The sequence below is a fragment of the Chiloscyllium plagiosum genome, unplaced genomic scaffold, assembly GCF_037043375.1.
Source record: "Chiloscyllium plagiosum isolate Xiang-an unplaced genomic scaffold, Cpla_swu_hap1 HiC_scaffold_7, whole genome shotgun sequence".
NCBI lineage: Eukaryota > Metazoa > Chordata > Chondrichthyes > Orectolobiformes > Hemiscylliidae > Chiloscyllium > Chiloscyllium plagiosum.
In genome coordinates this window covers 48,098,697-48,113,682 of record NW_028270145.1, presented here as the reverse complement: position 1 = coordinate 48,113,682, position 14,986 = coordinate 48,098,697, and the positions used below count along the sequence as shown (strand labels likewise).

Genomic DNA, 14,986 nt, shown 5'->3' with positions numbered 1-14,986 from the left:
AAAATGTCCTTTTGATACTTGTTTGCCTTTAGTAGAAATATGAAACATCAAAAATATTTTACAAATGTTGCAGAATTTATCTTGTTAAAGTTAGCTATAATATTATCATATTTTTCAATGTATATAGATTATTTTAGGATATTTATCTTAGAGTTTTAATCAGTGCTCTTTCTTTAATTGAAATGAATAACGTATATATCCAGAAATTAAACTTACATTTAGGATCACTTGCTAAAGCAGGGTCAGAAGGTTCACTAGGTGGTCCAACTCCAGCTGCATTTTCGGCCATGACTCTGAACTGATACTCAACACCTTCCAGCAAGCGATGAACATTGAAGTTTAGGCCTTTTACAGCTGGCTTTGTCACAGGAGCTCTGTTGACACGTGACCAATACACACCATCAATCTCTCTCTTTTCAATATAGTAACCAGTGATTGGAGAACCACCATTGTCCAACGGTGGTTCCCAAGATACAAGCATAGATGACCTTGTAACATCAGACACTTTTGGTTTACTTGGTGGTCCTGGGAGGCCAAATGGATCTTTGATTGTCACTTTATCAGACATACAGCCATCACTAATTCCATACTTGTTTTCTGCTCTAACTCTAAACTGATATTCTCCATCAGTCGTCAATTTCCATACCTAAGCAGAAGAAAGTTTAGTTACACAAATGAAATTCACTAAATGTATTAAGACAGATTATGAAAACATTGACTTAGTGAAATAATGTGAAAGAGAAACATTACGCCATATCGTCTTTCAATAATATAGTTTGTGATCTCCTCCCATTCAGATTTCTTCTTGCTTGCGTCACGCTTATCAACAATATAGTTAGTTATTTCACTGCCACCATTGTCCTCAGGGGCATCCCAGGTTAGATAGCAGGATTCTGCTTTGATGTCAGAAACTTTAAGATTTCTTGGTGGTGAAGGCTTATCTAAAGTTAAAAATAAAATTCAACATCAATCAATATTTAAACTATAACAGTTACTTTTTGAGAGTTTCTAATACAAGCTTCATAATATTGTCTCAAATTCTTTGTTGCAGTTGTTTCACTTTCTCACCTAGAACATTAACGTCCACAGATTGGGATGCTGTTCCAAGGCGGTTTGAGGCACTAACAGTGTAAGTATTTGTATCCTGACGAACAGCAGCAGGAATACTGAACTTAGTGTTTCCAGTTGTTCTTGAAGTGACTTGAGTTTCTATCTTCTGTCGGTCAGTTGGTTTATCTATTACTGTTTCACCTTTACTCCATTCAATTTTGGGGAAAGGAAGGCCTTCCACCTCAGCTGGAATGTCAATTGGTTCACCAGCTTTCACAGCAATAACGCTTTTCTTAACTTTCAGCCGCAGTCTTACAATTGGACGCACTGTTAGGATAATAAACAGTTCAAACAAGAATAAAGACATTGTAAAATTATGGAAGTTTGGAAGGTAGGAGCACAAAACAGAAAAAACACTAAATAAGTGGATGTACCTTCATCATCTTGCACTATTACATTAAGAGTAATTGATGGTTCACTTTCTCCAATTTCATTGGCAGCTCTGACACGGAAATCATACATGTTTAGATCTTCTAGATCCTCAACCACAAAAGTTGTATCTGGACAGATCACTTGGTTAACTCTCTCAAACTTAGGCTGGTCATGTCTTTTCTTTTCAACAAAGTATCCTAACACAGGGCGACCACCATCATTTCGTGGTGGTTTCCATGTAAGTGTGACTGTTGACTTTGTCCTTTCTGTGTATGTAAATTTCTCAGGCGACGTTGGCGGGCCTATAATGAAAATGCACTTTCAATACTAACATGTAACACACATGCACAGAGATTATTTAGTTCTTCTGTTCACTTCATATCTTACCTAAGGGATCAACTGCAGCTATAGGTCCAAGTGTATCAGCAGGACCACAGCCGTATTTATTTTTAGCACAAATACGGAACATATATTCCTGTCCTTCAAGAAGACCAGTGATGTCACACTTAGATTTTTCTGTCTCGATTGGTTGTCTCCAGGAATGCATTTTCGCATCCTTTCTTTCAATAACATAGCCAATGATATCACTACCACCATCATCTATTGGTTCAGACCAGTTAAGTAATATCATTTTTCTTGTAACAACTACAGGTTTTAGATCCAGTATAGGTCCAGGTACATCTGGAAGAAAAATGATGTGAAGCATTAGATATTATCAATTTATAGAGGTAGGATAATAACCTATTTTATACTTATTTCATTAATTATATGTCTTACCTACGACATCCACTCGAGTCCAAGCAGTTTTGCTGCCACTGCTATTTGTACCAGTGACCAGGTATCTTCCAAAATCGCTTCTTTGGGCATTTTTAATGATTAATTCTGTATTGGTACCAACTGTTTCAATAACAACCCGCTTTTCATCAAGTTTGCCTTCTTCCTTGGTCCATTTAATTTCTGGAGGTGGTCGACCTGTTACTATGGCAGGAAGTCTGAGTGGTTCTCCAGCTAGTTTTAGAACACCTCCTTTCACACTTTCATGAAACTCTACCATTGGAGGCTCTAAAAACAAAAGAAGTGTTTTATATAAAAAACAAAGATAAAATTCCAAAATACAAACAAATCACAAGGTATTTTCACAGTCTTCACTACCTCTTGGATCCATGACGGTTACAGCACTAGTAAGACCAGGAGCTCCTTCCCCTGCATTATTGACTGCAGTCACGCGAATGATATAATCTGCATCTTCTCTAACCCCAAAGACTGTGTACTTGCGGTCTTTAACTAGTCTTTCTGTGCAGCGTGACCATTCCTTTGATCCAACAAGTTGCTTGTCAACATGATAACCATTGATTTCACCACCACCATCATAGATAGGAGGATCCCAGATTACTTCTATTGATGTTGCAGTTGTATCCAGGACACTAGGTATTGGTGGCCCAGGTGGCACTTAAAAAAGGAAAGGAATGCATTATTAATTGTGAAACAAACAAGATGTGCTTTAAAAAAGTTCTGTTTTTTAGTTTGCCAGCTTTTGCTAAGCCAGTACTTACAAATTGGATCCCGTGCTGTCTTGGGATCTGAAGGTGGACTGAATTTTCCAGGGCCAGCTGCATTTTCGGCACAGACTCTGAATAAATATGTCAATCCCTCCATGAGACCTTCAGCTTTTACTTCAAGAACATTTAACAAGTTTTTATTGACACGAGTCCAATGCGTACTGTTAATTTCTCTTTTTTCAATCCAGTAGCCTAAAATAGGACTACCGTTATCTTTTGGTTCTTTCCATGCAACAACCATACTATTTCTAGAAACATCCACCACTTCAGGTTTATCAGGGGCCTCAGGAGGATCTAAATCAGGAAAGACAAGGATTAGTAAATTGCTGTACAAGTAACGATAGCTTGATAACAACTATTATTGGCAATAAAAGTTGGAAAGTATATTATATCAGCAAAATAATGTTCTTCAACAATGATTGTGACAAGTAAAACTTCAAAATAACTTTAAGCATTGCAAGGTATATAATGATAAACTTGGGAAAGAAAAGTTAAAACTTACTAAATGGATCTTTGGCAGTAAATGGTTTTGAGACACAAAATGGGCCATGACCAAATTTATTTTCTGCTGCTACGCGGAAAATGTAATCTTTTCCTTCAATAAGTTTTGTCACATGATATTTGCAATGTCTAAGAGTTGATGTTATGGAAATCCAGCTGAGTTCAGCTTTGGAATTATCTTTCTTCTCCAAGATATAGTTGAGAATCTCACTACCACCATCGTCCAAAGGAGGGTCCCATACGCATATGACAGAATTTTTTCTGGGTTCCTCAAACACGAAGTTGACTGGTGGACCAGGTGTGTCTAGAATGCCACATAAAAAAAAAACATAAATTATGGTTATAGCGACAACAGTAAGTGTTTGCATTTTGGCAACTTCATATCAAAATACAACAGTAGGCCAGATAGTTGCGTGAAAATGTTGCCCCTTATGTCTCCTTTATATCTTTCCCTTCTCACCCTAAACTTCTGCCATCTAGTTCAGGACTCCTTTACCCCAGGGAAAAAAAAACTTTGTCTATTTATCCTATCCACGTCCCTCATGATTTAATAACCTCTGTAAGATCACCCCTTAGCCTCCGACACTCCAGAGAAAACAGCCCAACCTATTCAGCCTCTCCCTATAGATCAAATCCTCCACGCTGGCAACATCCTTGTAAATCTTTTCTGAACCCTTTCAAGTTTCACAACATCTTTCCAATAGGAAGGAGAACAAAATTGCACGCAATATTCTAACAGTGGCCTAACCAATGTCCTGTACAGCCGTAACATGACCTCCCAACTCCTGTACTCAATACTCTGACCAATAAAGGAAAGCATACCAAATGCCTTCTTCACTATCTATCTACCTGCGACTCCACTTTCAAGGAGCTATGAACCTGCACTCCAAGGTCTCTTTGTTCAGCAACACCCCAGAGGACCTTACCATTAAGTGTATAAGTCCAGCTAAGATTTGCTTTCCCAAAATGCAGCACCTCGCATTTATCTAAATTAAACTCCACTTGCCACTTCTCAGCCTATTGGCCCATCTGATCAAGATCCCATTGTAAGCTGAGGTAACTGTCTTCACTGTCCACTACACCTCCAATTTTGGGGTCATCTGCAAACTTACTAACTATACCTCTTACGGTCACATCCAAATCATTTACAGAGGAACCTCGATAATCCGCATATCAATTATCCAAATATCTTTAAGACAGAAATAGATAGGTCCTTGACTCGTAAGAGGATCAAAGATTATGGGGAGAAGGCAGGTTGAGAAACATATCATCCACGATAAAATGGCAGAACAGACTCAATTGGCTGAACGGTCTAACTCTGATCCTATATCTATGGTCTAATTGCTTAGATGACAGGAGTTGAAGAAATACTAACTATTTTTGTAGATGACATAAAGATAGGTAGGAAATTATGTTGCCATAAGGACATAAGAAGATTGTGCACTGATATAAGTCAGTTGAATGATTTGGCAAATGATTGAGTGTAATACTGTAAAATGTGAAATTGTTTACTGTACCAGGAAGAACATAAAAACAGTTTTACCTAAATGGTGCAGAGGCTTCTACTACATGAGTCAGAAATAATTAACATGCAAGGAAAGCAAGTAATTTAGCAGACTAACAGTTTGCCATCCTTTATTTAGATTAGATTCTCTACAATGTGGAAACAGGCCCTTCGGCCCAACAAGTCCACACCGCCCCTCCGAAGAGAAACCTACCCAAACCCATTCCCCAACTCCCAACTCTATATTTACTCCTGACTAACACACCTAACACTGTAGGCAATTTAACATGGCCAATTCACCTAACCTGCACATCTTTGGATTGTGGGGGGAAACCAGAGTACCCGGAGGAAACCCACGCAGATACGGGGGGAAGATGCAAACTCCACGCAGACAGGCTGGAATCGAACCCAGGACCCTGGTGCTGTGAGACAGCGGTGCTAACCACTGAGCCACCATGCTGCCCCGATTATGACAGCAATTGAACATGAGTAAAAATGTTATGCATAGCTGAACAGGACATTGATGAGATCACACCTCGATTACTGGGGGATGTTTCAGTCTCATTGTTTAAAATAGGATCTAAATGCAATGGAGGTCGAATATTGGAGATTTACGAAATTGATTCCTGGAATGAAGAGGTTGTCTAATAGAAGCAGGACAGACTGGCCTGTTTGCACTGGAGTTCAGAAGAGTGAGAGGTAAGTTGATAGAAGAATATAAGATTCTGAATGGCCTTTACAAGGAGAATGCAGAAACATTATTTTCTCTTTGGATCAGTAGAGAACTTGGGGCATTGTTAAAAATTAGGGGCTGCCCTTTTAGGATAGTGATGAGGAGAATGTTTTTCTCTAAAAAGGGTGTGTAACCTTGGGACTCCACCTCAGAAGGCAGGCGAAGAGGGATCATCAAGTATCTTTAAGGCATAGGTTTTTGCAAGGTAATGGAATCAAAAGTTATTGGGTTTGGATGGGAATGTGGAATTTGGAAAGATAAGTAAATCAGCTACAATGTTATTAAATGGTACAGTGAATTTGAGATCCTTCTGCTCTTACTTTAATGTTTGTAAAATGATAGTGTAACATTTATGAAAAATTTGTATAACATCATACCTAGGACATTAACGTCACAACTGGCACGGGCAACACCATGGTCATTTTCTACTTTGATGGTAAATTTTCCATAGTCTTTTCTGATGGAATCACGAACCATTATTTGGGACTCTCCTCTTCTGCTGTTATCAACAGTTAAACGTTCTGGTAAGCTGAGAGAAAATGGTTCCTCAACTTCAGCTTCTTTCTTTCTAGTTGGTATTATTTTCTGTACTCTCTTTTTGATTTCTTCAGGTCTAATTGTTTCATCATTTCGAAGCCACGTCACAGTTGGATAAGGCGATCCCGAAATATGGGCGAGAAGACTAATTTCATCACCTCTTCTGACATTTAATCCAAACTGAAGGTTTCCAACGAGGAAGACCTTTGGTGGATCTGTACAGAAAAGCAAAATAATTGTTAAAAAAACCTCTCATTGTTCAATTGCTCAGTCTTCAAATGACTACAGAATTCTTTCCTCAGCTGTTTGTTTATGAAAATGAAGCATTTAGGTTATTCCCCATTTAATGACTTTTCTGAACCTCACATGCAGAAAAAAGCACTCACCAATTGGGTCCACTGCTTTGATTCCCGGAGTTATTCTTGAAGGATCACTGATTCCAGCAATATTCTCAGCACGTGCACGGAACTGGTATTCCTTTCCTTCCATAAGATTTTTAACAGTGTAAGACAGAACAGGAACCAAGTACTCATTGCATCTCTCCCACTCCTCACTTCCTTTAGCTAGTTTTTCTATGATATAGCCCATGATTTTGCAGCCACCATCATAAAGAGGAGGTTTCCATGTGAGTGTCACAGATTTTGAAGTTGGATCCTGGGTCTCCAGGTCAATTGGTGGATCAGGGCGTTCTAATGAAAATTACATCCATAAATGAGTATTCAAAGTATTGCAATGATTGTAGGCTATATAGATATATTTTGTTTAATGATGATTTTCCTCTGAGAGTACTTACGCTTTGGATCCTCTGCAATAACAGGGTTGCGAAGTTCAGTGTATTCACCACCACCAATTTTGTTCACAGCCTTTACTCGGAAATAGTATTCACAATTTGGAATAAGATCTTTTACTGGCCAGCTTAGTTTATTCTCACCAGACATTACTGGTGTATACGTTCTTCTGCCAGCCTCACGACGTTGAAGAACGTAATGAAGAATTGGGCTGCCACCATCATACTCTGGAGGATCCCAAGTTATTTTGCAAGAACTCTTGGTGATATCATTTGCTCTTATATCCTTACATTTACCAGGCAATCCTTAATTAAAACAAAATAAAAATGTATTATGTTTGTCTAAAAGTAAGCTTCTCAGACAAGGAAATAAACAAACAGTCATGTTTACTTCCATTTCACTTGAATATTTACCTATGACTTTAACGTTGATGGTGCCTGTTGCTGAACCCAGTTTGTTTTCCAAATTAATAGCATAGACACCAGCGTCAGCATGAACACTGTTCGTAATCTCAAGGGATGCAAGGGTATAGGCGCTCTTCATAGTCACCCTATCATCTGCTTTGAATTCTTTTCCATTCTTATACCATAAAATAATTGGTGTTGGTACAGCTCTAAAGGTTACAGGGATGTTCAATTTCTCACCCTCCACAACAGTTATATCTTGAGTTTGCACATCAATGCTTGGATTACCTATGGAAGGAATTTTTCAAAATTTTAATGCTAAATGTCATTTTATTTATTGAAGAACAATTTAAGCTTAAGAAAGCAACCATTTTAAAAGAAATCAGTTCTTACAGTCAGAATCCTTCGCCACAACATTTTCTGAAATTTCAGATGGATCACTTGCTCCAATGGCATTCACGGCCCTAACTCTGAAGACATATTCCTTGTCAGGGATGACACCTTCTACTGCTTTATACTTCAGGTCCTTGACTGGGCGAGAATTAATTCTCATCCATTTCTCTGTTCCTGGTTCACAAAGCTCAATATGATAGCCAATAATAGGGCTACCGCCATTTTTCTCTGGTGGTTTCCACTCAATAGATATATGATCTCTGCTTGCATCTGTCACATGTAGTTCAAGAGGAGGAGATGGAGGACCTGGATACAACAAAATTATATTAAATATTATCTGCAACTTGTTTTCAAAATTTAAAGTAATTCACGTGATACCGTTTTTAATTTCAATTTCTACTCACTAGTTGGGTCCTCAATTGTAAGCAAATCAGTTGGTTCACTTGGATGGCCACAGCCAGCTTCATTCTCAGCACGAACTTGGAATTGTACTTCAGTGCCCTCGATTACGTCAGTGACTCTAAAATTGCATTCTGGTCCTGGAGTCCTGCCAGCTTTAACCCAGCGAGTTCCTAATTTCTCTTTCTTTTCAATTACATACCTAAACAAACATTGCATGGGATTCATTAGTGTACATTATAAAAAAGAAACTATGACTTGTTGAAAGTGTGCTGAACAATAATAAAAAAGCTAAAATGACCTCTGTATTGGTCGTCCACCATCATTTTTGGGAGCTTCCCATTTAAGTTCAACATGTCTCTTCGTTACATCCACAACTGTGAGAGCATAAGGTGGCCCAGGAGTTGCTGGAGAGAAATCAAAATATTTTTTTAAGATGTAAAGAACTCAAACAAGGAAATAATTATATAAAGGGAAAGAGAAATTCATAACCACTGAAAAACTTACTGAAGGTATCTTTTGCAAGTACTGAATCTTCCAATTCACAGTATTCACTCTGTCCAACTGCATTTTCAGCAGCAACCCTGAATACATACAGAGAACCTTCTGAAAGAGGTGTAACTGTGTACTTGATATCTTTTACTGTTGTGTCAACAGTTTGCCAGCCTTTTCGTCTTACATCCCTTTTTTCTACTATGTAGTTTGTTATTGGAGAGCCACCATCCTTTTCTGGAGGTGTCCATTTAAGATCAGCAGTATTTTTTGTGATGTTAACAACTTGTAACCAACGTGGAGGTGAAGGAGGATCTGTGTGGAAGTAAACAACTCTTGTATTTAAAGAAAAAATGAGTTTTTGCATTTTCCAAAGTTATCCAAAGTTGAAATGCAATACATATGGCCGATAAATTGAGTAAAACTTACTTAATCTATCCTTGCACAGCACAGGATCACTGGGTTCACTGGGCTCGCTTTCACCAACTTTGTTAACAGCTCTAACACGGAATGAGTATTCTTGTTTCTCCATCAATCCTTTCAGGAAATATTCAGTGATAGGAATACCTTCAGCTACTCTAACCCAATCCTCTGTTCCACTCTTCAGCAGCTCAACAACATAAGACTCAATCTTTGCTCCTCCATCATGCTCTGGTTTTGTCCAATTCAGGAACGCTGAAGTCTTCATGACATCTTTAACATTAGGTTTTCCAGGAGGCCACGGTGGGTCTATAAATGAATGTACATGAAAATTATTGGTCAATGCTTAGGTAAACATGACATGATCAATTCTATCGTGCCTTGCATGTACTCAAAGAATATTGGAATCTAGCAGGAACAATTTCCAATATTTTCTGGTTGCATTCAAAATCTTAATGCCAAAATTTACTTTAATACATAAAAATATTATGAAACTTGAGTTGAAAATATGCACTTACCGATTGGATCCTTCACCAGGATTGGGTCTGTTTCTTTGCTCGGCTTGCCAGGACCAGCTAAGTTCTCTGCTAGAACACGGAACTTATACTTCTTCTTCGGAGTAAGTCCTTTGACCCTGTTGAAAGCAAAACATGAACACACACGTGTTAATTTGCATGCATTATATTTATCTAATATTCTGCTGTCTGTAGCGATCAGAATGACAAGATTGTTTTTGCTCAGGTGAATTGTTCAACTAGTTGTAGTTACCAAAATTTTTTTCAAAAGTATTCTGATAGCCACAATTCAGCTACATTTGTCATCCTTTTCAGTCTTAACAAAACAAAACTAACACATGTTTAGCAAATAAGCAGAAAATCTCCCAAATGCTTGCATTTATATAGTGCCTCTGACATAGTAAAATCTCTCCAAGATGCAAATGTTTGACATTGTACTGGAAAAGGAGAAATCTTGACAGGAAAACTAAAATTAAATCAAGGACATAGGCTTTAAGGATCATAGCCTTTCATGGCTACCAGGTATTTGAAAATACTTTACAGCCAACAAAGTACTTTTGAAACATGTTGACTGTTAATTGTTGTAAAAACCCAACTGGTTCACTCATGCTTTGGGGAAGAAATGTGCCATCCTTAAGTGGTCTAGCCTATGTGTGACTCCAGATCCACAGTAATGTGGTTGATTATTAATTGGTGGCCTAGCTAGCGATGCCCACAATCCATGAACAAAGGAAGTCACACTTGTCTTTTATTTACTTATGGGACACAGACGTTGTGGCTGGCTAGCATTTTTATTATTACCTGTCCCTAGCTGCCTTTGAACTGAGTGGCTTGCTAGGCCATTTTAGAGGGCTGTTGTGAGTCAACCACTTTGCTGTTGGTCCGGAGTCACGTGCAGGTCAGACCAGATAAGGATAGCAGATTTCCTTCCCTGAAGTGCATTAGTGAGTCAGATGGGTCTTTTTGACAATCGGGTAATGGTTTTGTGGTCATCATTAGATTCTTAATTCCAGATTTTGATCTGATATTCAATCAAAATCTATGGAGGAGTCCACTGATGTGGAAATACCATAGAATTCAATGTCATTTTAAAAAAAATCATTCACTATACAAACATGGTGGCAAAACCAGCATACATTGCTCGTCCCTAACTACACTTGAGAGGTGGTGATGAATTAGTTTCTTGAACAGATATGAATGAGTTGTAGGTTTGCTGACAGTGCCCATAGTCATCAGCATATATGTGGAAAGATGATGTTGTATTTTCACTTGCATGCCAATAAGAAAAAGAAAGGAGGGGCAACAATAGAATATTGGGCAAATCCAGAGATAATGAAACAACAGGTTGATGAGAAGCCACTGGTGATCACTTTCTGGCTGAAATAAAATGGATAAGACTGGAACCCAAGTTAGGGTAGATCCAGAAACACATATGATGGAGGGTATCCAGTGGAGGAGGATGGGTGGACTATTGTGCATAAATCTGCATAGAGATCAAGGAAGACAGATGAAGAGGGCAGGTGACCACATTCATAAAGAACAGCATTTGTATCTTTGATAAGGGCCACTCCAGATGCCATGGAGCAGAAAGGAAGGAGATAATAGTTTTCAAGATTAGATGCACCAAGAAAGGTTTTTTGATGAGAGGACAGATAGCGCTGGATCTGAAGAGAGTTTGGGATGTTATCTGAGAAGAATGATTTGGAGGTGCTCCACAACCACCTTATGAAGGAGCAGCGCTCCGAAAGCTGGTGATTCCAAATAAACATGTTCGACTATAACCTGGTGTTGTGTGATTTTTAAATCTGAGAAGAAGAAACTGTTCATAATTTCAGTTAACGGTGGGGCCCAGAAAGAGCAGTATTGGTTTGATTTTTAAATAATCAACTGTTGGAGACTCAGTATAGATTTTTACAATCGAAATGTGGAAGTTTCATTTAATCATCAGAGCCAAAATATCTACATTTCCCCTAACAGACAGTGAGTTGCGATCAGTTTGGTTGGAACAGAATCAAGGGAGCTGGAGGTGAACAAGATTAGGTGGAAGAGCAGAGATGAGATACAATCTAAAGAAAATGTGGCTCCAGGGCAGTCAGAAACCTTTGGGAAATTTTACTCCAAAGGACAAGGAAAGAGACAGAAGTAGCTGAACAGATGGTCTTGATTTTTGTGACATTAATAACTCTGGACTCCTCACAGTTACTACAAGGAATGAGATTGGAAGAGACAAGTTAGAGTGATTTTATTATTAAAAAAATGTTGATAAGATAGTGAATAAAGCACAAATTATCTTTGGATTCTTGAATCATTTTTGATTAGCATTTGTTTTAGTAATGGAAAACAAAGAACTTCATAATGCTTCTACATTAATAACCAAAATTGGAAAGTGTTTTCTTTTCCAATCCATATTTTCTTCAGGTACTAAGATAGTTTCTTATTGCTCCTCAGCCAGATCTTTGGCTTCATTTACTCCTCATTCAAGAGTCTACTTCTTGTCACTCTCCATAGCTCTTGCTAACAATCTCTGTTCCTTGGGCTAACATTTAATCTCCAATCCAGGAGCAAGATTTTTCAGTTGATTTTGCTTTAAATATGCAGTCCAATTGCACTATTCATTGGAGTTTGAGCAAGAAAGCATCATTAGCTTTTCAATCAAATCAGACCTGCTGGGAGGAGAATATGGACTAGAAGAGAGAAAGGCAGTTAAGTAATTAGATTCAATTTCAGCTTCCATCTGCACCAGGAGGTGCGGGAAGCCACTGAATTATGGCTCCTACCCTGGCATTGGTTGGGTTGTGGATTTGGTCAAGTGACACAGACAATTTATGGCCACGTAAGCTTGAAGTTCAGATTACAGTATAACCTCGATTCTCTGAACGACACAGGTGTGGAGTATTTTGCTTGGATAATTGAATGTTCGGATAATCGAATGTTCGGTTAACTGATCAGATGGCCACGGGGAGTGGCCCAGCCATCGGAACCTTGAGATCTTGTCTGTAATCCGAAAATCGGATAATCGATGTTCGAATAACCGAGGTTATGCTGTATAGCTAACCTCTCAGCCCTGGTTTCCCTCGTGTGCTATCAGCTTCAAGATATGAATGGCACAGTATCGGTGTTCCCATTAAATTGGGGTCCATAAGCAAACTGATGAGCTTAGAATATGAACTAATTGGAGAGAAGTTTTAGTTTTATACATTTTACTATGAAGAATGCCATGGGAGATAAACCATTTCTAGTCAAATCATCAGCACAGACATCTCAGAAACCACAACATATTGCCGAACATTTCAAAATGTGGTTCACTTATAAATTGTCATTGTCATAAGTACCTGAAATTTGTGTCTTTAACAGGTATCTTGTTGCATCTAACCCATTTGTCAGTTTCTGGATCATATCTTTCAACATAATATCCAGTGATTGGGCTACCACCATCTTCCTCTGGTTCAGACCAAGTCAATGTCAATGAATCCTTAGTAATATCTGAGCCTTGCAGACGTGTTGGAGGACCAGGTGGATCTAATATACAAGCATATTTCCAAGGGTTTTTAAAAAAATCTAAATAGCATATTATGTAAAAATTAAGTAATAAAGTTTAGAATTATGAAGTTAAAAATAATAGTCTTCCTTACCAAAAGCATATTTAGCAATAATTGGAGCATGCTGAGCTGGTTCTCCGATGCCATACATGTTTTCAGCCCGAACTCTGAATGTATATTCTTTTAATGGTGTGAGGTGTGTTGCTTTGAATTTTGTTTCTTTAATAGTTGATGACAGCTTGTTCCATATTTCACTAGTTCCTGCTTTACATTCCACGATATAATTTGTAATGTGTGAACCACCATCATCTCTAGGTGGATTCCATGTCAAGACACAGCTCTCATTTGTAATATCAGTGATATCAAATGCAGCTGGTGGCCCAGGTTTGTCTGTAAATAAAATAAATAGTATGTGTTTGAGTGAATTTATTTATTGCAAGAATTGGATACGTTTAATAAGAGCATTTTAGCTACCTAGAATATTGACTTCAACAACAGCAGTGGCACGGCCGCTAGTGTTTACTGCCTCGATAATATAGGGACCACTGTCGCTCCTTGTGGTATTTGTGATTGTCACAGTGGAATGACCAGGTTTTGTCTCAATTGTTATTCTGTCGTCAGGTTTCAGAATGTAATCAGCTTTTGTCCAAGTAATTCTAGGTTCAGGTTTGCCAGAGATAAAAGCTGGGAGCTCAATCTTTGTTCCGGCTTTCACAGTGATGCCAGCAAGCAGTTTAACATCAAGATGAATCTCTGGAGCCTCTGTTGAGGAAAGAAAAAAGCATCTTAATAATTTAATTCAAACATGATGCATTGCAAAGGGTAATTGCAGGTTTAACTCAGTACAACTTTGCTTTTATTGTGAAACTACATTTGTTCAATAGTTGATTGTAGAATCATGCATGAAAATTGTACAGCTGATTTGTGGCTCTTCCGAGTCCCAGTCATTAAAATGAATTCATCAGCAAATTAGAATTGTCAATAAGATTCTGTGTGGATGCATAATCCACTTGATTTAACAATGCATTTCAGCTCTCTTATTCTGTTTTCTTATAGACTAACTCAACTTGCAAAAGTGACAATGCTTAACATAATGTGCATATTTGTGAATTAAATCTGATGACACAGCAGGATTGTAATCTATTACTAAAGCTTAGCTCTAGCAAAAAATGTGTTATGGAAAAATAATTTATAACAGCAATAATGTACCTTTTGGATCAATTGCTTGTATATCATCTGTGGGTTTACTTGGTTTGCTGGCACCTTGTCTGTTCAAGGCTTTAACACGGTAAGAATACCATTCCCCTTCATTGAGACCTTTGACTTCGAACCTATTCAACAAACAGCCAATTTTAGCATTTTTGATGTACTATTTATAGCAAATATTTGAAAACGAGGTATGTAACGAACCTCAATTCATTAACTGGATCTCCACATGACTCCCACTTTTCAGCACCACGTTGGCACTTCTCTACTAAATATCCTTTAATTTTTGACCCTCCATCATATTTTGGTGGTTCCCATGTAAGGGTAATTCCTCTGGCAGATGGATTTCTCCATCTAACATTTTCTGGTGGATCTGGAACAGCTGCAAAGTACACAATTACAAATTAACATTTTGAGTTCAAAAGTGTCAAAAAATAATTAAAGCGTACTCCTTCGGATATAAATCAATACCAGCAAAACAGATAACTCAATTATATTCAATTTTCTGAATAAT

General features: G+C 38.0%; 1 protein-coding gene across 4 annotated transcripts in view; it reads right to left on the bottom strand.

Annotated features, from left to right (window-relative positions):
- Positions 1 to 14,986, bottom strand: part of LOC122551920 (titin) — a 348,465-nt gene that overhangs the window by 80,207 nt on the left and 253,272 nt on the right. For all 4 annotated transcript variants that reach the window (XM_087988975.1, XM_087988977.1, XM_087988978.1 and 1 more), the window contains 24 exons: positions 14,677 to 14,854; positions 14,476 to 14,597; positions 13,741 to 14,028; positions 13,360 to 13,656; positions 13,060 to 13,246; positions 9,731 to 9,846; positions 9,222 to 9,521; positions 8,808 to 9,107; positions 8,602 to 8,707; positions 8,306 to 8,502; positions 7,902 to 8,207; positions 7,518 to 7,796; positions 7,110 to 7,409; positions 6,703 to 7,005; positions 6,157 to 6,531; positions 3,544 to 3,846; positions 3,036 to 3,335; positions 2,635 to 2,931; positions 2,260 to 2,544; positions 1,870 to 2,163; positions 1,485 to 1,784; positions 1,069 to 1,377; positions 751 to 941; positions 217 to 646 (listed from right to left, as the gene is read on the bottom strand). In XM_087988975.1, the coding sequence (XP_087845101.1) occupies positions 217 to 646; positions 751 to 941; positions 1,069 to 1,377; positions 1,485 to 1,784; positions 1,870 to 2,163; positions 2,260 to 2,544; positions 2,635 to 2,931; positions 3,036 to 3,335; positions 3,544 to 3,846; positions 6,157 to 6,531; positions 6,703 to 7,005; positions 7,110 to 7,409; positions 7,518 to 7,796; positions 7,902 to 8,207; positions 8,306 to 8,502; positions 8,602 to 8,707; positions 8,808 to 9,107; positions 9,222 to 9,521; positions 9,731 to 9,846; positions 13,060 to 13,246; positions 13,360 to 13,656; positions 13,741 to 14,028; positions 14,476 to 14,597; positions 14,677 to 14,854 (6,363 nt within the window). The remainder of the gene's footprint in view (positions 1 to 216; positions 647 to 750; positions 942 to 1,068; positions 1,378 to 1,484; positions 1,785 to 1,869; positions 2,164 to 2,259; positions 2,545 to 2,634; positions 2,932 to 3,035; positions 3,336 to 3,543; positions 3,847 to 6,156; positions 6,532 to 6,702; positions 7,006 to 7,109; positions 7,410 to 7,517; positions 7,797 to 7,901; positions 8,208 to 8,305; positions 8,503 to 8,601; positions 8,708 to 8,807; positions 9,108 to 9,221; positions 9,522 to 9,730; positions 9,847 to 13,059; positions 13,247 to 13,359; positions 13,657 to 13,740; positions 14,029 to 14,475; positions 14,598 to 14,676; positions 14,855 to 14,986) is intronic.